This window comes from Psittacula echo, assembly GCF_963264785.1.
Source record: "Psittacula echo genome assembly, chromosome: 7".
Taxonomy (NCBI): domain Eukaryota; kingdom Metazoa; phylum Chordata; class Aves; order Psittaciformes; family Psittacidae; genus Psittacula; species Psittacula echo.
Window position 1 is genome coordinate 45,304,783 of NC_137740.1, and position 26,475 is coordinate 45,331,257.

The following is a 26,475-nucleotide window of genomic DNA, read 5'->3' on the forward strand; positions in this document are numbered from 1 at the left end:
AACACATTTCAACAGAAGGACAGGTGGGACAAAGCTGATTAGGTCTTCTGGATTTAATGAAAAAGTTTTTATCTGTCAAAATATCAAACATTATTCTTAACTTTTTAGCAAAGACCATAAACATGCATTATTTATCTATCTATCTTACACAAAAAGGCTACATTTTTCTTCCTCTGGCCTCGTGAGTCAAATTTTTCCCAGTGATAAAGTCACAAACCATAACAAATCAAAGCTTTTGTATATCAGGGTTAAAATTTAGAATGCTTTTTGGCCGTTCCCAAGCACAGTCAAACACAATCCCCATAACATTTAGCTTGGTTTGTACCTTTGTGCCGTTGCATCCTGGAACACCTGAACGCCCAGGAGGTCCAACACTACCCGGTTCACCCTAAAAAGAAGTGCAAAACTGACACAAGTTCTGGTTTTGCACATTCACATTACCTTACAACAATACTGAAGGCGTTTATTACGGAGCAGTGTTTCACAAGACCTGAGAGATTACAATGTGTTCTTAAATCATTACAAGGAGTAAGAATTGATGATGCTAAGATTTTTATCTCTAGGCCAATTGACAGAGAAAATGCTGATGTTAAGACTAGAGTGAGCATGCTGGGCTGAGGAAAACTGTACTGAAGACTGTAGTAAGAGAGAAGTAGTTAAATCAGTTTAATTTTTACTTACTGGAAGGCCTGGGGGACCTGAAAATCCAGGTATTCCTGGGACTCCCTAATGATATAAAACCAGAAGAATAATATGACAAATATTAAGCAAAAGCTTATGATGCAATTTTTCTTTTGATTGCACTCATAAGAAGAATGAATGCAAGTGTGATTCTACCAAAAGATTGTTATTTTCTTACCCCTCTGATGGTGACCCAAGTAGAATGGTAGCTTATGCATTGTTAACATAGATTGGTTTTGCCCACAGAAAAAACCCCAAAACAAATCTTCCGGGAATTCTAGTCTGACTTTTTCATAGCACACCCCACTACTAACTACATATAATTTGAACCCTGTCCATAAGATGCAGCAAAAAAAGCAAAAGTTCTAAAACATAGATAACGCATGTGCATACTCTATGTCATAAATGTTAAAAATACTTTAAAATGATATGTAATGTTTTGGTTTTATTTTTTGTAAATTATTGAACCAAGTTTGCATTTAGCATAGTATTTAATAGAAATTAGTTTGTTTAAAATATACTTACTCGTATACCTTTGGGTCCAACTAAGCCTGTGAGCCCTGGAGAACCCTAGATCACAAATGGAAAACAATGTGTTTTAATACAATTGAGAAAAAGCACGTACATGTCAACTGGTCATGCAACATTTTTAATACCAACACGCGCACACAAAACTATATAAATAAGTGATTTGCCTATTACAGACACTAAAGCAAACAAGCATTTAATACAACTTGCATAAAACATGGCGTCTTGCCCTCCCATTCAGTGTGTACAGGGGATATATCATAGAATCATAGAATGGTTTGAGTTGAAACGGACCTTAAAGATCACACAGTTCCAACCCTCCTGCCATGCACCTGGACACCTTCCACTCAATCAGGTTGCTTAAAGGCCCATCCAACCTGGCCTTGAACACTGCCAGGGATGGGCAACCTGTTCCAGTGCCTCACCACCTCCGTAATAAAGAAATATATATGATATATCTCACCAGAGGCAAAAAAAAAACCAAAAACCCAACAGGGTATGCTGAGAAAGCAGTTGCTATGTATCTATCCAAACTGTGAGACCTGGAAGTGCTCCCCTGTGAGGAAATAGATGGAAGGCTCCCACATATGAGTGATATCCCTGTAATGATCAGGTATATGCATGTAACAGCCACTTTCACCAGCAGTGTTTTGAATGGAAAGGAAAGCAAAGAGCAGTCTGAAAGGGGGCTAAGCAGGATGGGAGAGCAAGGCTGAAAGAAGGCAGCAAAGCATGCCACAGCACAGTCTAGACAGAACCTGCTAGAATTGTTTCAAGCTTTACTGATAATAAGCAATTTTTCCCAGAATGGAAATGGGGAATGTACAGAACTGCATGGACTCTGAAACAGGTTTTGGTTTAGTTTTGTTTCTTAAAATAGAATTCTCTAGCCAGTCATAGCTCACTATGTAGCACAGTAGTTTATCTGTCTCTCTCTCATACACTCACCTTTGGTCCCTGTGGCCCTGGAGGCCCTTCTGGACCAGGAAAGCCTCTATGACCAGGTGGACCTGGACTACCAGGATAGCCTTTTTCACCCTGTAAATATTAAGAGAATGAAGTTGTTACAATATCAATGAATTCTCCTTTCGATACCTTATTTCTAAGGCATTCATTACTTTCAGTAACTCTTAACTTTGACATACCTGTCTGCTACTGTGGCAGATACTTGCCCGTGCTGACCTGTTTTTATGGTCCTGCCTTTGTGGTATAAGTATGGTTGAAGATATCAGAAGACAACAGTACTCAAGATTTTGCAGAGTACAGAAGTTAATTGCCAACATGAAAAGTTTAAGAAAGCATCTGATACATACTCCTTGTTAGCATTTCTATATTGTGTTTAGTCACTACAAGCGACACAAATCCAAATCCATCACAGCAACCTAATTTGTAGTTGGCAAACTTAATGGCTGCTGCTGTACAGGATGGTCAGTTTCAAATCATCAAGTAAAGAAAACACAGAAGATTAAAGCTACGCAATATGATACAGGAGGCTAAGTTACACTGGAAGGGGCATTTTGAGTTTTTTAGTTAAATATAATGAAGATGCAAGTCTTATCTTGGTTAAAATAAAGTGCTTCAAGCCTGGAAACTCACAGAAAAGGTGTTTCAGCTCTTTAGATAGCAGCAATTTAGCATACTCAATTTTACGTCAGTGAAAAGCTGCCTATCCATGACCTTTTACATCACAACACGACAGGGAAGAGAGAGCATGGGGTTATCGATCCTCAGAGTCAATTTAGTTATTGCCTTATCAGAGTTATACAAAAAAAGCATCTGAAATTTTGCTGTGCAGAAGTTCTGGTATTTTATTATTCAATGTACAAGGTAGGATCCTAAAGAAGTCCCAGGGAAGCCAAATACCTTGGCTTGTCCTATCATCAATTCTTGCCCTTCAAAATCCCACAAACTGACCAGACTTTATATAGCTTCCAAATTATTTAAAAAAAAAAAAAAAAAAAGACTATAATCACAGAATATTTTAACAGAAATCGAAATAAGAATTGCATCGTAAAGTGTCTGTGAGATCTGTATCCTAAACCGGCATAGTTTTTTGTAACAAATTGTTTATTTCATTCACCAGCGTACCAAGAAAGGCAAATAAGGATGATGCTATACCAAGGCGTGCCACTGGAGGGGGTGTGGTACTAACTCACAGAAAACAGAAGTCCTTGGTTTTCCTCCACTGAACTTGCTACCCCTCACTGAAGCAAGCCATGGGCTGCTCTCCAGATACAGAGCACCACTGCGCTCTCCTGACAGTTTCACTCCCCTTCATACAGTACAGGCAATTTTATCCACAGTTTCTTCTTGACAGATCAACAAGATCAGAGGATTCTTGGGTTGGAAAGTTTCTTAACAGCGAACAGTTATCAAAGCATACTGATTAATGAAGTTGTCCTGACTTTCCAATGCTGCCTGAAAAACATCAGTGTAAACAATGATTAACCCTTACCTACTAATTCCTCAGTTCCTTTAACATGGAACTGATTAAGACAAATTGTGGGTGTTCATTATTACCAATATTTCATGGGCAGCTTATTTTTTCTAGTTTTCACCTGGTCTCAATTTCACTGGTTAAGACAAAGTCAGGTTAGACTAACTAAGAACGTGAAAAATAAGCACAGAGATTTTACTAAAGACATAAGTATACTATCCTTTCCCACCTAAGAAAATATGTTTTAATTATGAACATATTTATTTAGAGATAACTTCCCTCCAACACTGAAATTAAAAGCAAGACTGGCAGTGTTTTCTGTGGTGCACTATGACATTTTTTTTGGTAATAAATGTACAGAAGAAAAGTTGTGAGTAATTCTTTAACAGGCAGATGTGTTGAACAGTGGGACTAATCACAATCCTAAGTCTATATAGATGTCTGGAATCTACTGATAAGGTTTAGTATGGCAATCTTTGTGTCCACAGGTAGCCTGAATTACAACCATGACTGCTTCAATAACGCCCCTTTCATTTGTGAATCAGTTGTTTTTCCAACTAGAAACAGGAGTTTGAAAGAATTTTTGGCATTTGCTTAATTCAGGTTAGTCTAAAAGCCACTCCAAGTCTCTGCCAAACTATTACTGGCAACAGGCAGAGCTGCGGCTCTATTACTTTTGATGGATTTGACACTGTTCCCTCACTGCTGGCAAGGTGTTCTATCAGTGCGACGCCTGCACATGTAACTTTCCTTCAGGAGCTGGAAAAGGGTTTGCAGGGGGTGGGGAGAGACGGACAAGGCCCAGAGATGGAAAGAGGGAAGCACTGAACATGACACTCTCTATGGTATTATAAAATTTCTAACAGCAGAGCTGCTGCCAGGGTAATGGTATCTGTGGGCATTTGTTAGGAGTTTGTGAAAGGGACCTAGTGCTTCAAACAGCTGTTCTTGTATTGGTGTTCAAATGTCATGCAATGATGTAAACAAAGTACTGCATTTTAAAAAATGAATCTAAAAGTCTTCTTAGATAAACAGTGTTCCCAGAGTTACTTTAACAGAATTTTGTAAGGTAATGTATTCCTTTTACGATTTTCTCTATACTGTCTTGATGGAGTATCATCACACATTATCTTGCTATGTTAAAACAACTACGTGTTAACAATTCCCAGAATTAAGATAATGTTAAAAGAGAAAAAATGTATTTGTTCTTACCTTATTACCTTTCATGCTATCACAAAAGCAGGGACTTTTACCTTTGCATACACAGCTCTGAAAAACAAAAAAGGCAAGCTTTATAATAAAATTGTTTTTCTCATTGTGTTGTTTGGTGTGGGGCAAATGAGATCTCAGTGGTTTTAGTAAGGTAATTATTTCACAGATAATAAAACTCGAGAAAAAGTGTTCTCAACAGTGGAAAAGAGCTCATTATTCCTCTGTGCTGTCTTCTGAGACAGGTAAGAGCACTAATTTAATTTTGTAGTTGGGGCAAAGGCCAAGAAACCATGCTTAACACCACCAAGATTATAGTATCAGCATGAAGTGAAGAATTCAAGAGTTTGGGCTCACAGCACTAAACATTGATGATTCGTTAAAAAAATAATTATAGTAACAAACAAATATATTGATATTGGTTTCTATTACAATTATATTCTTTATATTTTAATCTATTAACCAATAATTTTCTGACTTTTCACAGCCATGTTCACCTCCTGACCCTGGCTCTGATACTATTACAAAGGACCCTCAGTATTGTTGGTTCTTAATTCTGGAGATTTCCTGAGCCAAGCTGTGTGACAGTTGGTGCCCTCATACATGATGTCTTCACCTGGGCAGCAAGTCCTGGGATGTAACTGCTACCAGCATGTCTATGTCTTCAGGTGAGGCTGGAGTTCAAAGCCTTCCTAGGAGGGCTGAGTGTTGAACTGTAGCATCCAAGCCTCTCTGAGCATCTACTGATAGAATATGGCATGGCTATCTAGGAGCAACTACAACTTAGAAAATTCAAAAATTAATCAAGTATGAAGAGATATTCAGTTTTTTATTGTTCACACCTAAGTGAAAAAAACAAACAACCAACCCAAACAAGGATAGTCAGTATGTAACTGGATTGACAAGATGACTAAATTAGCTGTCTCATGCACTAGGTAGTGGTGGTACCAGGTTGCTCAGCAGAGCTGCAAAGCGTATGTGAGATCCTGGGTGAACATGGGAACACTTAACCCTTCTGTGCCCTGTTCCAGCTGCAGCTATCATGCACTGAGTACCTGTGCTAGCCCAGTCTGGCTGGGATAACTTTGCGAAGGACTTTTCTATCCTATTTCAATGGCATATTCTATTTCAGTGGAGTGGAGGAGAAGAAAAATAATCCTTTGTTAACATAAGTATTATACATACTAAAATATAATTAGTTATTGAAGCCATGTATTTCATAGAAATGTGGAGTCAAGTGTATTTATTGCCCTTCCTTGTACACTTATGTTCTTTGGTTTTAAGTTCTTGCTGAATGACTTTTTCAATTGTACTGCTGTAGAAAGACGGTTATTTTTCAGTTTATCCTCCATCTTAGCATATATGTTTAACACAATGACCATATACTATGTTATAGTTAAAGACAGTAAGAAAGGCACAACTAATATGTATTGGTTATGAAGGTATTTTTCTAAATTGCATAAAATTCAGAAAAGAAGAACTGTATTTTTTCTTACAAGAGTAAAGCCTTTAAGATGGTATGATATGAAATTTATATTTAGATCTTGAAGACAGAATTAATTAACCCCTACAGCTGGTCATAATACAACAGCAGCACTGTTCCAAATTTATAACTTTTCCAGTGGTGTTCTCAAAAAACAGAAAGCAAAAGACAGAGAAAAAAAAAGTTCTCCATTACATTTTAAAATTATAAAGTCAGATTGTCATTCAATTTAAATTCGCCTGTAGCAATGTGTTCAGGTAAACAATTTACAGAATTTTCTTCCCACAAGCTAGGATTAATTTCTTCTATTATTATCTTCCAAAACTGAGGTGTGTGGTATCAGCGAGCTGCCTTCATTTCTTAAACAATTGATGGTGTTCATCTCTTTCCTTTAACTACACAGGGAAACTTGACATCCTAGTTTGGAACAAGTCATCAATCTCTTTAGGTGCCTCTTTTAGGATGGACGAAAGATACTGCAAGTATTTGCTGTTCAATATGGACTAGACAACTACTGACAGTAGCTGTCTGTCTTTTAGGTGGCTGAAGTTAGGTGAGATGATGCCATCTATTCATTTAAAAATAGATGCAGGGGGTATTCCTCAAGTGAACAGCTGTTTAAACATTAATTTTCAAAATAAAATAGAAATTAGAATCAGTTGGCCTCGAAAAACAAATCCTGCAACAAATGATTGTGTCTGCCTTTGTTCTGTGGACAGATCAATAGTTGATTACTTGATGTCTCAAGCTAGACTTTTAAAGAGTTGCAAACATTAAATACTTAATTCTTTGGTGTATTTAAAGAAGACACTTTCTTCCCCTGATCTGACATCTAGAATTTAAGTGGAAAACAAAGGTGTCATGTAAAACAGAACCATGTGACCATGCTACCTTTACTATTATTTTAATCAATATGATTATATCACCAGATACACAAGAATAAACACTAGTGCAGAACTAACAACAAACAGTAAATTGATTTCTTCTTGCTAAGGTCAATCAGTTTGGCACTGGATAATCTAAATTTGCCAAGTTACATGACAGGGACCTTAAGCCTTTAAGCATAAATACCAGAAGATAAAATGACATATATCTCAAAATATATTTGGAATACTCTAAAGGATAATAAATTTTCTTCTTCCCTATTGAATAATGGTATCCTCCATCCCAAATAGGTGACACAGATATTGGTACATCTGCTAAGCAGTATAAAAATGGTAACTGTTCAGTGTTCAGCGTTCCAAGGAAAGCTGTAGACACAGTATGCACCAAAAGTAGTCTTCAATTGCAGGTACTGTGCTTTCCTGCTGTACAGGGCTGGTGAATGACGCAAGCTACTGCATTCTCAATGCTACTGCATTTCAGTTTGCACCTAAGAACTGTAAAGTAACTACAAGACCTATGAGACCCTTTTACATCTCAACTCCTGAAGCAACGACTTAGCTTGCAGATTAAGTAGGCACATATATGAGTCCAGGGAAGGTATTTTTTACTGAGGCAAAAAATGCTTACAGTATTCCAAATTCTCTGAATTTCTCCAGTATAACTTACAGCATATCCTGGCTGACCATCTAGAGCTTTCCTGAGAAAACAGCCATAGCTGTCTTGTCATCTTCCTAGTACCAATTATTTACCAGTATAATTCTACAGACTTTTGTGGAGTTGCACCTTATTTCTACCTGTAAAAGCAAAGCTAGATGCCAATTCTTTACAGTATTTGTATGTAAAGCACAGTTTTTAGGACATGTAGAGAAATCACCAAATGAAGTGACTCTTCTGTAACAGGTATAATCTGCAGAAGACTTGATATGTGCAGATATGGAAGAAATTTTCTTTTACAATCAAAGATAATCCAGGTGAAGTTAAATGCATGAACATATAGAAACTTCTGATGCTACACAACTAATCAAGGTTATTTAGCTACTTAAAGAAAAAGAGCCTTTGCTCTGCAAGAAGTCAGAATTCTCTGAATGTGTTTAATTGGCCATTAGTAAGCTTTCAGATCAATTTAGGTCTTTTTGTTTATGCCTATCAGTTTAAACTAAAGTGAAAAGACTAAATATGATTTTACATTACACAGTCAGCTGGATAATACTAAATGTTATGGCATGTGACTTTTACATATGATTAAATTATGCCTTTAATAAAGGAGCTTTGTACCAAAAAAAAAAAAATAAAAATCATTGCTCACACTACCGGATGTTTCCACATCACTGCAAGATGCCTGTGGCTCCTTTATCAAAGGATCATAACAAAACAATAGTACACTGCCAGGCTATAAGGTAAGGAAATTGAATATTAGTTATTATGGCTTATTTGAGATCCTCACAATAACATCTACATAAGTAAATGTGTTAATTTACTGCATCATTTTCAGTGCTGTGATTTTTATAATAATCACCTATGTTCATTTCAAATATTTAGATATGATAGATGGCACTAGATTCTTGATCTAAAAATCAAGGCCAAAGCATAGAGCCACATCATTCATTATATGATTAACAAATTAAATTAAGTCACTAATGAAACAAAAAAACCCAACCTAACAGTTTCATGGAGTAATTTATATAGGAGCTCTTTACAGAAGTGTTTTAAGAGACAGTAATAGTATCATATGTTCTTTAAATAATTACAGCTGTACATGCTGAAGTACATTTACTGCTGTGGTTAATGTTTTGTTCAGTAGGTGCAAGCTTATCTATAACACTGAATTGCCCTTCTTACACTATGGGATTGGATTAAAAGAGCTCTGTCCTCTTCCTGCCCCAACTCAGAAACTGACTTATGCATCTGCTTAAAAAATGTTCCAGTCCCCTCCTTCACTGAATCCCTCAAAGGAATGACAAAGAAAGAAGGAAGAAATAACATACTAGAGACTACACTGTCATCTATTCAAAGCTTAATGTAGATTCAGCATGGCACTGCTACTCATACCTTTGCAGTCACGGCAATTTCATTTGAAGTATCAGACAGAATCTTACACAGCTCACAGCATTTTGTCAATAGAGCTGGTTATATGGAGGATATCAGAGAATGTATTTAGGGATTTAGTGGGAGATGTCCCTGTCCATGGCAGGGGGGTTGGAACTAGATGATCTTAAGGTCCTTTCCAACCCTATTTTATGATTTTATGTTAGCAAAGGTGAATATGTCAAAGAATTAATATACAGGAAAAAAAAAAAACCAACAATGATAGCCATTTCTATCAATAGCACAGACTTGGAGTCACATCACTCACATTTTGGGGCAACACAGTCATACTGGTAAAGGTTTAAAGGCAGGTTGATGGGGAACAAACTAAATGAGCCAGTGAGGGTGATGAGACAATACTTTTCCATTGATCTCTTTTCAGAATGACACATATGATGATGGAACAGTCAAAAATATTTGTTTGCTTTTCCAGATCCAGCCAATATCAGAGTAGGTCAGCTATGATTTCAAAATGCAGATTTGTATTAAAAATACTGCACCCAGGACAGAGAGGCAGAAGCGTTGCTGCAGGCAACAGATACTGTATTCTTTAAGTGTGTTTCAGATGAAGATTACATCAAGACCACACAGCATGAGTAATAAAGACATTCAGATGAAAGCTGAGATGAAAAAATGTATTTTGTAGGACTATAGTAATCTGGCTGCAGTGGGGCTTAATTTTACACTTTTGGCCTAATTGGTCTTTAATTTCATAGGTGAGCTCCACTGATTCCAGAGGTATATCCAGGTTAACATAAATGAAAGATGACTGTGCAATGTAAGGAATTTTAAGATGAATTAAAAACAGTGCAAGTGATATCCATTAATTACTCTGGACAGTAAAAATAGCCCAGGTGTCTTCTCTCAAGTGGGTGGGGAAGCTGTCACTTTCATTCACTGGTGGTTCTAACAGCTGATCAGGTTCGTTTTTTAAATGGAAGCGTGATTTTTCATTTAAGCTTGTTTTTCATTACCATCTCACCTATCCTGCCAACTAGGTCTTTATCTTCTAACTTCAAGGATCACTAAATTAGAACTCCATCAAAACATGGAACAAGACTTATTGGGTAAGATCTATTTTTGTATTTCTGTATGATGCCACTTTCGGGTTTTTTTTCCCATGTTTCTGCTCATTGAAGGTATCCTGAGCAGCCTACAAATATGCAGGTCACTACAGTGCTCTTTTCTAAGTGGAAGTAAATTATCAGCTAATTTCAAGTTTTCTCTAATTTCTCTTAAATTCCAGTACTTATGAAAAATTATGTATCAGTGAGCCAGCTCCTTTAAGAGTCTTGATTATGGATCTTCAAGGGCTGCTGACACACTGAGATTTCTGAATTCTTCCTGAGCTGCCTCAGTGCAGAGCAATCACTTTACACATTCCAGCTGCATCTATAAACCACAACTGAGCACACAGAATAATACTGCTCACATAGTTGATGTTAATATAATGACTAAAATGACAAAGGGCTCATTTCTCTAATGTTCTCTACTACATGATTTGCATTACATCTAATAAAAGTGCGGGTAAAGTATCATGAATACAGTAAGTGGAAAGTTTTGCTTTAATGTTTATTTACACTATAGACTTGTGTTGACATAGCCATGCTGCATAGAAGTGCGAAATGCTGCACTCTTCCGGACACTGAGGTGCTAGCTAAAGCACCTTCTAGCTTGGACAGTGTATATGTTTTTGAAAATTTACCCTAACCTGCTCATCTCAGAGGATCTGAGAGCAGAGCTGTATAGAAAAAAAGTTCCTACTGTGGAAAAGGCATATAAGGAAAATCTTTTTCTGAGTGTGATGCATCTGTGTTAGGATACTTAGCTAGACTAGGACAGTCAGTAATTCTATCTAGACACGGTCAGTAGATACGTGACCCTGGCAGCATGTTCCTCATGTTGCACAACTGTAAATCACCATGTAGCATACAAGATACTGGAAAATGAAGTCCCCTCACTCCAAAACACTGCTATCAAAACAAAATACCAATCTCACAATTGCAATCTGTATACTACAAGTTTTTCATGCATTCTAAGCATCAAACATGAATTCATTAAAATTATCAAAGACCACGGAGAACTTTGTGTTTTTTCAGTGACTGCTGGACCAGTAAAACAAAACCAAATTATTAAGCCTTCAATAAGTATAGACAACATAGAGCAGAAATAGGAGATGATGCGATGAAGGAAAATATGTCAGTTCCCAAACCCTGAAACATTGTGTAGTCACTTGTGAACTGGAAGGCAGCCAGACATTCCTACCTTAGAAGACTCCTGTTAACAGCCACGTGTGCTATCGGAATTCACAGCATTTTGCCTGCCAGCTGAATACCTAGCTCTTGACAAAAATGATTTCATTTTGACATTCCATTATAAACAAATACACCTTTAACTTTAACTAGTGAACAACTTGGTCAATAATGTAGGGTGACTGGATCTCAAAGGACACAGTGGAAGGCAACTGTTACACTACAGACAGTGGTGATGTTGAAAAAGCTCCATTAAACACTCGTAATGGGAACCTTGCTCAGGGAATAGCTACTGAATCAATATCCCTCCTTGGTGACATAGGCCTTACACTACTGGTTATGTGCTGCTTTCAGTGTGAGGTGCAGAAGTGAAGTCCTAAGTACTTCTGATCATAGGGAAAAAAATTCGTAACACTTCACAAAAGCAGTATTTTGTATCTAACTTACAGGTACGCAATTTGTGACCACACAATGTGAACACACAACGTGTCTATGTGAACTTCATGAGAATTTCTTTACTTTATATCCCTAATTTTAAACTGTCAGGACATCTTTTGGAAGTATTAGCAAACCAACTATGGTAAATGACTGGTATGGAGAAACAGAAGAAGCTGCTGCAGATGAACATTTAATCAACTTTCTATTATTCCAAGGGAACATGTGAATGAAAACCCTATTTCTCTTCAGAGACTGAAACTGGTTTGAAAATCTCTGAGGTTTTAAAGCAAAAACCTGTTCAGTAAGTTGGTATAATAACAATTTTGTAGTGTTAGAAAAATCTTTTCATTATAACTATTTATATTTATCACAATAAAAACCCTAAAATAAAAATTTAGTAAAACACTGTAAGTCAGATGAAGGGGGAAAAAAAATTATGTCCTAAACCCAACCCAAACCCCCCATAAACAACAAAAATAACCCAACCAAACTACCCCCCCCAAAACATCAAATACAAAATCAAAACACACCACGCTACAGTTCCTTTTTTTGTTATATTGTATATAACAATACAACAATATTTGTATATTTACTTTACAGTATATCTTTCTTGCTGCGAATGAGCCTGTTTATATGCAAGTTCCAAGAAACTACCATAACATAGCTGTTCATACTATTCTCACAAAAGCACACCATTCTGTCATCATGCTCACAGTTCCACAACTTCCATAGTGCCAACCATATTCTTCCCCAAGCAGATAGAGTATAATTAATTACATGGACCTTCTCCATTCTGTCCAACTCACTGACAAAGATTTAGGAAGTGAGAGAACTGTAGGCCTTAACAGTCTTCACTTTGCCTGCATGTTATCATCACTGTGTTAATATAAAACAGGTAAAATGTTGTAATTAAGAAAAAAATCTAACACCTTTAGTTTTCCCAAACTCAAATTGTTTGTGAGCTCTGTAGTGATGATCACTAAGGCCTGTGTTGTAGAAGCTGCCTAAAATTACTCAATATCTATGTATGAAGTGCTGGCATGTTGTGAGCAGATCTGGAAAACTTTGAGTTGAGGCTCTCAATTAAATCTCTGTTTTCAGGGGATTTTAAATTGCATTTGGTCTATAAAGGGAAAATACAGAATTACCCCTTCTTTTAAAGACAGAGAATGGTATCTTTCTTTCGCCTGCTAAACCACAGAAAATTTTGACACATATTTAAAATTACCAATATCTTGCTCTACAAACAGTCTCACTAGGGTGGAAGTCACTGTTCTGAGGACTATCAGAAACTGGACGAACCTGTTCATATAATAAGATAATAATAAGATTGGTAATATCTCAAAAGGCAGACCCATAAACCCCATCTCTGTGGGTTTCTTCTCCTGACCTTGAACAGGGCATGGGGCCAACTGAAAAAAACGTTTCTCTTTTCCACAAGGAAAAAAAAAAAAATAACAGATTAGGTAATTCAGGCCACAGAATTTTGTGTAGCTAACTCAAAAGGGTGTTTAATCAGCTTATTCATCCATGTTCTTCTTTCCTAACAGACAGTCATCTTAAAAGAGCAAACTAATAACAAAGAATACACATAATTTCAGTAGTGAATATTTGCTAACCTACCATAATATAATTAGCATTACATCACACAGTTGTATTTCTTCCCAACTGTTGAGTGTGGGAATGGTATTCACTACAATTGTTGTCTCCTCAGGCCTGTGTATTTGTATATTCATAAAATTCCTGGTGTGCATCTTCTGTTAAGTGGTGCAAACAGCAATGAAAGCAACAGGAGCTTGTTCAGAGAAAGCTTATTGCATATGCTTTGGTTTCTCCTTTTTTGAAAGGTGTTTTCACAGATTAATAAAAAAAAAAAAAAGAAAGGAAAAAAGAAAGGAAAAAAGAAAGGTTACATTTTCTTGCAGCTTCCTCCAAAATGATTTGTGGAAAAATGTAGCATAAAGCCACAGGTAAAAAGCCTTCACTGAACTAGGCCAAATGGAAAACTTGTAAATTTGAGACTTGTACCCTATCACAAAACTGCTAAGTTAAAAAAACCCCTATAAACAATGAAAATATAATTAAAAACATACCAGGTATGGCAAAACGGAACTTTTTCAGTGTGTGTATGAGAGACTGGGGCTGTAAACAGTTAAGAAGAAAAAAGCCTTTTTGTATTTCACCTTCCTCCTAGGCTCCTGTAACCCATGCCAACATACTGAGCCTTCTAGTATTACTTTGTTAGGCAGTAGGGTGAGAATGTGACAGTAAAACAGATGACCGGACATCCCATGCTAGTTTCATTTAATAGCAAAGTATTTTGTTTCAAATATATGTTATGATAAATCAGCTCTAGGTATTGCAGAACAGATCTAGCACAGATCTAGAAATAAAATGCTGTTATATAGATATGAAATGCAAGGCAATGAAGAAAAAACCAGTGTTTGCCTGTGCTTTGATTATTTTAATATTATTCAGCCAGCAAAATAACTTGTATTAGAGAGCTCTGCTTAAATGTGTACTTACCTTTTAGATTTGCTAGAAAAAGGATTACATCAATTATTAGCTGGTTTACAGGTGTTTCCTAAGATAAGCTAAGGAGGCTCATGTCCTTTCAGCTGTATGATGCACCATACACATAAGCACACTTAACATTTTTTGGCCATCAGAGCAAGCCTCCATGTGGTATGAAAGAGCAGAACTCCATAAATTTTGATGCACAAATATTAGGGCAACTCTGCTGCTTTATGTTAACCCTCTTGGCCCGGTAGGAAAAGCATTGCTCTGCAGCACTCTGACATTGGCCTGTTTCTCTGTGGAGATGATGGAGGAATTACAGCTAATTATAGAGGCACTCAGGATCAGAACAGCCCAGTATAAATTGGGCCCAATTATCAGAGTAACGCCCCCACTAACTTCAGAGTTGGGATCATATTAACCAAATCAAAGAGAGCACTTCACAAAGGACTTGTTTTTCTAACACACTCAGTGAACTCTCTTTTGTATATTCAGGTGCACATCTTCTCTTCTCAGCTGCCTCCTGTGACAAAGAACCTGAGCACTTCCAAAGGCCAGCAGAGAAGGAACATTCTCACTGTGACTCACCTGTGTCCCTCCAACACTTTGATTCCCAGTTAAACAAAGCGATTCAGCCTAGGTTCCATTCTTACCAGCCTTGGAGATGGTCATGGCTAAGCTACAACACTGCATTTTTCCTTACAGAGCTAGGTATTAAGATCTATTTGTGACAACAGTATAGTTTGCTTCTAGTTAGGAAAAAAATACCGCATGAAGAAGAAAAGACTAGTTTATAAATATTTGCATGCAAATTATAACCTTTGTAAAATAAGAAATTAATTGGAAAACGTGAACATTTGCATCTAGTCACCATGAGAAGGAGGATGCAAAAAAGATATTTCCAAGTTTTATAGCTACAGAGTTTGCTACCTCTACTCCTCTGCCAGCAGCACAAGACGAAAAATGAAAAAGTAATGACAGAAGCAACTAGAGGATATAGAGCACTTAATTTTATCCTGTGTATACAATATTGCAATTGTACTACAACACAAATTGAAATATGGTAGTTACAGGAGGTTCAGCTAACTTGCAATCAAGTAATCCTGCTCAAGTAGAAACTCTCTTTTATCCCATTCTGTACACGTGCTAACACAATACCATCATAAAAATGATCAATGCCACTAAGAAGTAGTATTGACTCAGCACACATGAACTTGACCAAGGTGTTTTCCTCATTAGTGTCATTTGAAACAGCAGATTTCAGGGAATATTTTTAGATTAGTGTTTAATTTCAAGACATACAAGAAGGACATGGACGGTATCACAAGACAGGACACACTCAGGAGAATTAATTGGATAGTATGCGTCCATCAAGACAGTAGCAGTTCTAGGTACTTTTAAACAAAATGAAACAATGAGAAAGCAAACCATTTTTTTTTCTGAAAAAAAAAGAATAATAAAAAAATATGATGAATGAGAAGATCTTATTCCCTGCAGAAACGTCTTGATATTTTTTTAATTATTATTCTTCTTCTAAAATATTTAAATGAACAGTGGAAAAATCCAAAGAATTATAACATCAGTATCTGGAGTGAAGGAATACATCAAGCAAGCCTTTGACATGGGAAGATGCTACTTCTGCTGAGTTTTCAGAAGATGTGATTAGAGCATGCCAGTGGCCAAGAATGCAGATAATAATACTCCCTAGCAGGTGCCAGAAAGTTCAGCCTCCTAAGGGAAGGGAAGTCTGGTCTCTGTGAAGGGCTGTGAGGACCAAAATCTCTTGTATAAACAGCAGAAGGCACAAATTGACAATTTTCTTTTTTCAGGAATAAACTACTTATTAAGAGACATACATTTCAAACACTTCTATGATAAAACATTTGTTAATTTAGGCAAACAGCAAAAACATTGCTTGCTGGTCAGATATAAATTTACTTTCATATGAAAGTCCATTCTTTGCAATGCACAGTCCAGCCAAGATGCAATGATTTATTCATCAATTATTTCATGTCAATTATCATTACCCACTAATATTTAATTAGGAGTTTAGATAAAACTGAGAAAAATCTGCTAGACTCTTTTGAAAATAACAGCATTTTTATAGGAGAATAGAATTATGACATTTAAATTTTAAACAGAATTATCTATTGCAAATCTAGTTTAAACTAATCTCAGACAACATTTGAGATCCGCTGAATTTTCAGAGCACCACTGAATTGATTCATCATGTTCAAACTCCGCCTAAACAGCAAGATTTCTGTAGAAGGCACCTGCTACCATAACAAATCCTATCTTTAAGACCTAAGTGTAAATGAGGATCTAGTAGTGACAATGCTCTAGAAAACTGGTATCTTGGAGCTGTGTGATTTATGTTAAGCAGAAAGCCTGCTAATGAAATAAAGTACATGAGCCTGCTCTAGAAATCCTATTGAAGTTGCTAAAAAAGTGGTGGGCGCCATGGTCTAGTGTGAGGCATCCCTGCCCATGACAGGGGGGACGGAACTAAATGATCTTAAGGTCCTTTCCAACCCTAACTACTCTATGATTCAATGATTCTAAATGCTTTATTGGGCCATACATGGGGTCTTACTTGTCAATACTCCTCCTTTTCCCTTCCTTTGCAGACGAAAACATGAAACAGGATCAACAGAGCCAGACTAGAGGCTTAGAAAATGTGTGTGTGTGTTGTGGGAGGGAGGGTAGGCGCTCCTGGTGCACAGCCTGTGCTTAAGAAGCATATATGATGATGTGCAACATCAGGGGCAATGGATGAGGAGGTACCAGCAGAGGAAGAGTGGAATAAAGAACAGCGAAATGGGTAGAAGAGAGGCAGATCTTGAGTTCATTTATCTTCCACATCTTGCTTTAGAGTAAGGATCAGATTTAGTCAGCCTGAAACAACTCTGCAGAAAATATGTACTTTGCAAATAGATCTATTTCCTCTGTTCTACATAAGAACCATGAGGTATTTTAATTCCATTACAAATAAAACAAGTAGATCTTTGTTAAATGACTAAACTTGACTGCAAGATAGAATGCCATGAAAGAAAACATGTTTGGTGAGGTGCTTATGCTGCTTCTAGACGCTTAACCCGAAATGGGTGTGTGAAGGAGCTGTAATATTCGAGAAGAAACATTATTACTAATTAGTCTGCTTCAGAGTATTACAGCAGAATGTGTCTCTATTTAGTGATAACAAAGTAGGTGGTCAAATTTTTTTCCTTATAAAGGTCAACTGCAAAATGTTTTGATACACAGTAAAGGATTTTGATGTACTGGGTTAGAGCTTTACACACACACGCAAGGAGAAAGTAACACTGTTGACCATTACTGGAGAAACAGAACTTGAAACTGACTGAAACTGGAAGTTTCCCATGTTTGATGTCTGTCCAAAATTTAATGAAAGTGGCAGGTTTTTGGGTGGTTACTGTCAGAAATGTTGAGAGCTACACTGACCCATTCACCCGCACAACTGGCTGCTCTTTTCCCAGTTGGGAATGTACAATCTAAACGTTATAACCAGACAGAGGAGACAGGAATGGCAGAGACTACAGCACGATCTAGAAGTATTCATCGACCAAACGGTGATGCACGCTCATCATTAAACCTGAAAAACAAACTGTAAATCGAGTTTGTAACGAAGGTCCAGACGGTAAGCGCGGCTCTGCCGGTCTGTTTATCTCAGACACCACCCACAGCCAGCACCGCTATGTCCTTGCCGCCCGCACACACCGCCTCCCGCGGAGCGACGCGCTGCCCGCGGTCAGGCATCTGCGGCAGCTTCCCCGGCAGCTGGCGGGGCTGAGCCCCGCTCCCCTCACCGGAACCCTTCGCTGGCAGCACGCGGTGCTTCTTCTTCGCACCTGAGACCTGCGGCGGCAAAGCGCCCCGTCTGGGGGCCGCCTCGCCTCATCCCCGCCTGGCAGCGGCGCAGGGGTAACGGGACCTCACCGCTGGGCGAGCGCACCGCACCGCCCCGCGCCCGGTTGCCGTGTACCTGAGGCGGGTGAGGCACATCATTTTAAACAGAAGGAATTCACCTTTTCTTTCTCACAAGTTGCCAACGCCGGAATGCAGTGCGCTGGCAGAACGCAGAGAGCCGCTAGGCCCCGCTCTGCCCCAGCTGACTGCAGTCGCCGCGGGGCACCCCGCCACTCCCGGACACACCGCCAGCGCCTCAGACCCGCCGCCCCGCTTTCACTCACCTCAGCGGCCGCAGCGCGGCCCAGCCAGAGCAGGGCGAATAGCAGCAGAAGCGGCGGCGCCAGGTGGCCGGGGCAGTCCCTGCCGGCCATCCCCGCGCCCAGCGCTGCCTCCGCGGCGTTCCGCGGAGCAAGGCCCGGGGCGCTGGGGTTCTGCCCCCCGCCCGCTCGCGGCTTTTGGCCTGGGGGCTGCTGCTTCGCACCCGCCTCGGCGCTCCCAGCGACCTGGGGTGGGGATAGGGGCCGGGGATGGCCGGGGCGGGGCCGGCTGGGCCACCCCCCTCCTCCCCTCTCGTCTTCTCTCCTGGCCTGAACTCTGGCTCTGTGCGTCTTTTTCCCCGGGCAACACCGGCAGCCGCTGTCCGTCCGTCCGTCCTCAGCGGGTATGGAGTGAGAGAGGAGCCGGGGGCTTTCCCGCCTGGGAGTGGAGGTGAGCGCCGCGGACGGACAGCCCCGGGCGGCGGTACCTGGCGCTCATGACAGGCCGTCCCGCCTGGCCTCGGCGCCTGCCGGGGCCGGGCAGCTCGCTGAAGGACCAGCCCCGTCCCAGGACAGCTGGAGGTGTCCCAGGTTACTGGGCTGTCTCCGTCCTCCGATTACTTCTGCCGCACCGCCGTGACTGTGAAGGCGCAGGTAGTGGGCGCCATCCGAGAGGCTGCGGGGCTGCGCGGTAGGAGCGGGGACCCGTCCGGGCCAGTCACGGACACCGGCCAAGACAGGGCATGGCCTGGGCCCGCCCGGAGCGGGGTCGTCTGCAGCGGCCCGGCGAGAGAAGGGGCCGGTTAAACCGGGGAGGGAGCGAGGCGGCACCGGGGAAAGGCGGCGGCAGCCCGGGCTCTCAGCGCCATCCCGCCGCTGCCCGGGGCGCGCCCAGGCACTGACAAGAGTGTTTTCTTTTCAGTAGCGCTCTCTCCATCAAGTTTTTCTTGATGAGACCGAGAAGTCCCAGAAGGGACAAAGTGCTGTCCACTACATAAATGTAAATCAGTGAGCAATGTTTCTGCCCAGGCTTTCCACATAGCTTAGCATGATATAAAAGTTTTGTGAATGAAAGTGTGATTTGCAAATTGTTGGCCGTATGTAAAGTTTAGCACATTTATGTTACTGACAAAAGCACTGCATGGTCAAGGTAACACCGCACCAGATAAAGTGCTGTTCTGAGATGGTGCAAACTTAAAAAGTATGTTGGCCAGTCTGGCCACAGTGATCTTACCTGCAGTGTTTGTGAGTGCTGGACAGGAAATCCTACATTATGGGTTTATAATAAGTACTAGAAGCATACAGAAAAAACAACAATATATAATAATATATGTATATAAATCTATTCGGGACTACTCATGTGGTACAGACCTAAAGCCTTTCACGGGTATAAAGCTAACCATAGAACTTTGTAAAATAGCTTGTCTAACAGGCATGAGAGTAGTGCTGGATCTCTACTAGTTTAGTACTAGCAATAGGAACACATCTCTGGAAGAGCAGAGCAATATGTTCAGTATTAAAGACCCTGTACATCATCACAGATGTTATCACCTTGGCTCTACAATCTCAAGTATCAGTGAGAGAAAGCTGGGGTAGACAGCAATATACAAAAGGTGGAAAATATCCAGTTTTCAAGCCAGACTGATGGTGACCATGTAGAATAGTGTCTTAGGGTTACTGCTCAACTGATGGATTTTGTCAGATTCCTAAAACTTTTGACTATAACAGTGCTACATTTTTTACACGGGAATACTGTAATTGGGACAAAAATGAGGTCTACAGTTGTGTATAAGCCATATCACCCATAAATTACAAGTACCTAAATCCACCACTGGAATTTAACATTAGAAGAACTGGTGATAGACAGAAGGTAGCAGACACTCATTTACACAAAAGTGAAAACAAAAAATGAAGGGTTGTATGATAAAAGGTCAGAGGAAGCAAGACTACAGTGGTAGAGAGTGGTCAGTCCTCAGAAATAATTCAAATTTAGATGCAGAATTAACAATGACTCTCAGTAAAGAAGACAGAACTTTAAAGGAGAGCTCTTGAATACTAGGCAAAAATATATTGGAAGAAAGCAGGCAGACCACTGTTAAGAGACAGAATGAATTAGTGAATGAACAGCTACTGAATGAACTACTGCTGTAACACACATACATTGAGTCACTTTCAAATGATGAAAACTCTGTACAGAAATTTAAAAAAGAAGTCATCAAGCTCAAAGCAAATACCAGAAAATGGTAACAAGGGGGATGCCACAGAAGGATACAACATCTTTTAAAAGAAGACCTCTTTGAGCCCAGTTTTATCCCAGTGCCACCTGTTTCACCACTGGCTGCTATGTAGTACAGCCCAACCTGATAGTAGTTACGTGTTTTACAGTTAAGAAACAGCAAGTAATGTTCCATTATGAGTCACTTAAAAGCATATTTGCCTTTAATGTGAGTTTGTAGGACAGATACATGACTTCACAGTAGCATAGAGGTACAATGAAAGTAAGATCAGCCACTGATACTCTTTCCTGCTTGTTACTACCATAATTGATGGCATCCATCCAAAGAAAGTCTACGAAACCTTGATGCAGACTGTGTTGCTGATGCTGTTGCAGTCTGTAATATCTTCAGAGAGCTACAGACTTAATAGAGATGGTCTTGTTTGACACAACAGCTGGCAAGGCAGGCTTGTGTCAAAAAGTGTACCTGCAGCTGCCTGTAAAGGTACTTTAAAAAAAGAAGAAAATTCCAAACAACCAACCACCCCAAAACCCAAACAAAACCAAACAAAAAACCCCACCCAAACCCAACCAAAACCCAAACAACCACCCAGAAAAAAACAAAAAAAACCCCACAGAAAAGCCCCCAACACACCCCAAACAAACAAAAACCAACCAACCAAACAAAAGAACTACAAAAGAAAACCAAAACCAAAAGAAACCACTAGTGCATGAACAACAGAGAGGTCAACCTTGATACTAGAAAGCAATTGAAAGCTGCAACAAATTGAAGTTCAGGGTTTTTTTTGCAGTAATTGCTATTTAATGATTTTAGCTTTAATTTCGTTTCCTCGGTACTCTATGGTAGAACAAGGATAACAGTGTTTTCTCTTTTTATAAATAAGTAATATGTTTCTGGGAAACATTACAGCTCTGTGAATTTAATATCAAGTGCAAAGTTTCATAGGACACTGTAAAAGAGAAAAATAGGGCTTAAGGAAAAGGATTAAAAGAGTATGGAATATGTCCATCATGTACGAGGCAGAAGTCCTGTGGAAAACAGTATATATATTCTTGTAATGAAACTGACTATCCTAATCATATGCATAAAAGAACTACATTAAAATTGAGTACACAACCCTATTTTTTATTACTAAACTTCTGAATTCTTGACTTTGCAACTTCAGTGGCCTTGTAACACATGATGTTGGTTTCTTTAGATGAACTGAGAATATAGTTAGGTCTGCTCTATTCTTTTTTCTACATCTCAATAACTGTAGCTGTGTGTCTGCCTCAAGCTATGGCTCATGTCCTGTAGTCTTATCAGAGTCCCTAAGAATGAAATTTTCTTCCTTCATGTCTAGAAACTAAACATTTAGGTTATGTTATACTGCCAGCTTTTACCCTGTGGCTTTTGAGGATTTTATGAGCTGAGGTTTGGTGATGCTTGTATATTCCTTTTATTCCTTTGGTGGTATTGAGTGTGTTATTATTTTATTATTAGGAGTATTGTTTGGTTTTTTTTTTTCTTTTCTCTTTTTCTCTCCTTTTCTCTTTTTACAGATGGAGAACTAGGGCACAGAAAGAGATTAAGAATTTGGCAGACTATGGAGTACTGTACAGTACATGTGGGGTGTGATCTTGCAGCATGGATTGGCTGCCCTGAGGGTGTTTATTTGTTAGTACACAGTAGCTTACAAAGTCTCTTCTTCAGACTGCAGGATATGAATAGCCTCTGCATACATATAGAAGTCAGTATTATTTCTAGATTAGTTCTGGTCAGAAATATGCTATACTGTCTAAATAACAGAAAGCAAGACAGTAGTGTTTCTGGTTGTACAAAGCAAATGGTACACTCATTTGCTTTACAAAGAAAAGATAGCTGATTTTTAAACAGCTATCAGAGAGCAGGGAGGTCACGTCTTTGCTTCCTTCTCAGTAACTGATTGTCTTTGCTTACTCAGGAAAGTAAAGAAAGTTCTTCTTCAAAGAAGAACTTCTCCAAAGAAAATGAACCCCTATCAGTTCACTCTAGTTAGTGTTCAGTCTCCTCAAAATTAAACTCCCCACATTTGGGGAAAAAATAAAATCCTGTGATAATCTGTGCTAGCCCAGGAAAAGCCTCTTAAGCCCTCAGTTTGAAATAACCAGTGTGAATCATTTGCCAGGTATGCCTTATTCCAAAGGATTACACCTTTTTTCTTATTTGAGAGATGTAAAAGTTTGCACAGGAGCAGGCCATTTCTCTGGATTTGTGAAGCTTCGAGCTTAAAAAAGGTTTTGTACACCACGTTTGCTCACAAAACTCCATATATGCTATTGGACCCAAGTCAGATGTCACAAATGCGCTGTGTAGTTAATTTATGCATGCAAAATTTGACTGGCTGGGATTGTAGAGGCCTCTGGTCAGTCTTATGCTTAGGTCTTCCAGCTTCCTAAATCCTGGCAAAAGCTGTGCAAGAATGTTCTAAAAATAAAGCTAAAAAATTCTAGGTAACATGTCCAATGATTGTCATCTATCCATGCATATGGGTAGAAATCTTGAGCTGAAAATACATATGGCTTATTCTGCATTCAGAGTAGTCCTCCTTTGCTCGGATGTACGCATAGACACTTGTCCAGCCCCGTTTGCAGAAGATACTTCTAAGTATCTAATAATGCAAGATGCAATTTGTTGGTTATTTCAAACACTGAATGAAGACTATCTTTTTTCTAGGCTGAAATCTTGTACTCTTTTTATGGTTATCTGTAATTTCATATATAGTCCCCTTGAAAAAATTGGATTTGCTGATAAAATGTGGCCTGAATAGGAGTAATATAATGTGGTGCCAACATAAAGCTGTGCAGTGTGACATATGTAAATGGTTAAGACATATTTTGGTTATCCAGTAAGTATTCATGTTTGTACATCAGATGTATATTTTCATATAAACAGGTTCAGAGGGGAAAACAACAACAGTATGGAACAGTGTTTATAGACCATACACAAACAGAAGGAAAGAAAAGACCTGCTGTTTAAAAAAAAAATCAAAAAAAGAAAACTGCTGCACATACAGATCCTCAATCAGCGTGAATGGCATTAACAAAGGATTCGTTTGAACGGATTAAGTGGCTTTTCACAGCTGCCTGGTGAGTTTTACAGGTCACTAAATTTTTTAACTAGAGTCACTGAGAGATATTCTTAGCTATCAATTTAACAGTAGTAAGAAATAACCAGTTAAATAATTTGTAGCTTGTCAAAAATTTGATAAACCTATATGATAATTTGTTGTATTTGATTATGATTGTTGGTCTATAAGTTTATACCATTTAAATTTCAGTTACTACACTATTTAATTAGGAACAAAGAGGAACTAAAATTGAGTCTGTTTTAAGAGGAGAGATATTCATTCCTATGTTCTAGTGCTGAATGTATTTGGAGATGAAAAATAATGACCAACTCAAACCTGAATGCCTGTCCCACAATAATTTTGAGGACGAGGGACAATTATTAAAAGGCATGAAGAAAACTTTTAGAGACTGCGATGGAAATGACTGCTAGCGTCTGTGGCAGGATTTCTTTCTAGAGGAAAATGTTCCTTAGGAATAGATTATGATCACTGCTGCCCAGAATTTTGAGTGTGGTGTGTGGGATCTTCTCGATAATGTCTTCTAGGAAATACCAATTATTTTCCTTCTTCAAGCACTGGGGTCTTGAGGAATGTGAAATTATGTTTTTCTAGCTAGGAGTCTGGCCCAGAAAATTTACTTTGTTGAACCTGACACCCTCACTGCTTGGCAGTCTTCTATTGTGCTAATATGCCTGAGCTCTCTCCAGTGCCTTTTTCATGTTCATTTGGTTTGTGCAAAGCCAGGCTGCTTGTTAGTCAGGTATTACCTGAAGTAGCAGCCTTCAATCCCATCCCTCTCTCCAAGGTTGCTGCTTTTGCTTTCTTCTGCATTATTTGTTAATGTCTTACCTCTAAGAGTATTGTGTTGGTTTGAGTATTTAGGCAATCTCTTCAGGAGGCAGGGATTTTGAAGTGGCAGAGAACAGCCTGGCAAACATATGCCTGCCGTATGTGACTGGAAAAAAGGGAGACTGAGGCACTGTGCATTAAGAACAGCATCATCAAATTTCCATTTCAGTTGTGCAAGGTCTTCATTAGAACTTTGCATTTTCTTAAATGAAAAATAACTTACACCTGGCCAATGTTGACATGAGAAAATACATTTACAGAGACCGTCTGAAAAAATGGCCTTAAATCAGTAACAATAAAAGAACAAACCTATGCTATTCCTGCTACCTGCTTGAAGTGTTCCTGTGAAGTTAAATCCTTTCTACACAAACTTATTTGATGATTAAAGGCTGAACTACTGGGATGCGCAAAGCTCCTCCACCACTTAGTGTTGTAACTGATCATCTGGCAATCTTCCATTGTTTAATCAGTCTTTTGTTTCTCATTTAGCGAGAGACAGTATGAGCTTCTGTTGTCAGTTCTCCAATTATTTTGATAAATATTTTGTTTCTGTAAAATCCATGTATTCGAAAAAAGTAGCTGGCAACGTAGGTTTAAAAAGTGTATAGAGTAAATGTACATAAATTGATAAGTTAAATTTGTCAGTATTGAATTTATCAACATATATAGGTTGTATAATTTGCAGTTTGAATCTATGAATAATTACTAATCAGGGAGAGTAATTGTGGGTTTGCTGGCACAGTTCTCCATGCTCCAAAGATTTGACCATGTGAATAACAAGTCAAAACCAGAGGCTGATCTCAATAGGACTTTGGAAAATTTACTAAATACTTCAGTATTCGTAGGGTTGGAGTAATTTTGATACAGGCTTCACTATAGCTTGGAGAATAACACACAGTAGTCTATATGTTATTGCTGTATATAATGTACCATTTCATATAATGAGTGACACCTTAGTTCTCATTAATAATAATGTTCGTATGAATATTAATTAATAATAATGCTTATTTCCTGTATTGCTGCAGAGACCTGGGCTACCTTTTTGTTTTAACTTAGCCTATTTATTTTTATTTTTTCATGTAGAAATAATGAAAGACATGATTTCAACTTTATAATCCATCACTTGCAATGGTTGGCATGGAGCTTGGCTTCCCCAGCCACTGCCCTGGAATCATGGGACTATTTTGAGTGCTGCTTTGCTCCCTGCCTTTTCTCACACTATCTCTGAGAAATAGAAAACTGCACCAGCTAACTCGTTTTGGGACAGCTGCAGATCATCTCTGTCACTGCTCAATATTCACCCCATGGTGTCCATGGAGAAATTTTTCTGTAATGGTTCCTTCTCTAGCCATTCCTAATTGTGGGATTGGACGTAGGTTATCAGGGGGATGTTACAAGACCTTTTACATAGTCTTATTCACGCCTATCTGTTTGTATTTAGTCTTTGTTCACAAATACAAAAAGACAAATACATAGCATGTTCTAACCATTCCTTCATGGTGCATACCCCTTATAAATATATTATTTTAACTATATAATCCCAACCCCAAATGGGACTTAATCACGTGTGCAGTTCTCACTTTTTAGAGGCAACATTCTTGT

The 26,475-nt window shown here is 38.8% G+C and overlaps 2 protein-coding genes across 2 annotated transcripts in view; one reads left to right on the forward strand and one right to left on the reverse strand.

Annotated features, from left to right (window-relative positions):
- COL4A3 (collagen type IV alpha 3 chain) overlaps positions 1 to 18,813 on the reverse strand; it is a gene marked incomplete at both ends in the record, with an annotated part of 67,177 nt that extends 48,364 nt beyond the window's left edge. Inside the window, 6 exons of the mRNA XM_080623202.1 lie at positions 326 to 388; positions 682 to 726; positions 1,207 to 1,251; positions 2,158 to 2,247; positions 4,859 to 4,915; positions 18,724 to 18,813. Of these exons, the coding sequence (XP_080479328.1) occupies positions 326 to 388; positions 682 to 726; positions 1,207 to 1,251; positions 2,158 to 2,247; positions 4,859 to 4,915; positions 18,724 to 18,813 (390 nt within the window). The remainder of the gene's footprint in view (positions 1 to 325; positions 389 to 681; positions 727 to 1,206; positions 1,252 to 2,157; positions 2,248 to 4,858; positions 4,916 to 18,723) is intronic.
- Positions 18,814 to 23,987: 5,174 nt separating this feature from the next.
- The window catches only part of COL4A4 (collagen type IV alpha 4 chain), a gene marked incomplete at both ends in the record, with an annotated part of 67,380 nt that continues 64,892 nt past the window's right edge, over positions 23,988 to 26,475 (forward strand). Inside the window, one exon of the mRNA XM_080623485.1 lies at positions 23,988 to 24,043. Coding sequence (XP_080479611.1) covers positions 23,988 to 24,043 — 56 coding nt within the window. The remainder of the gene's footprint in view (positions 24,044 to 26,475) is intronic.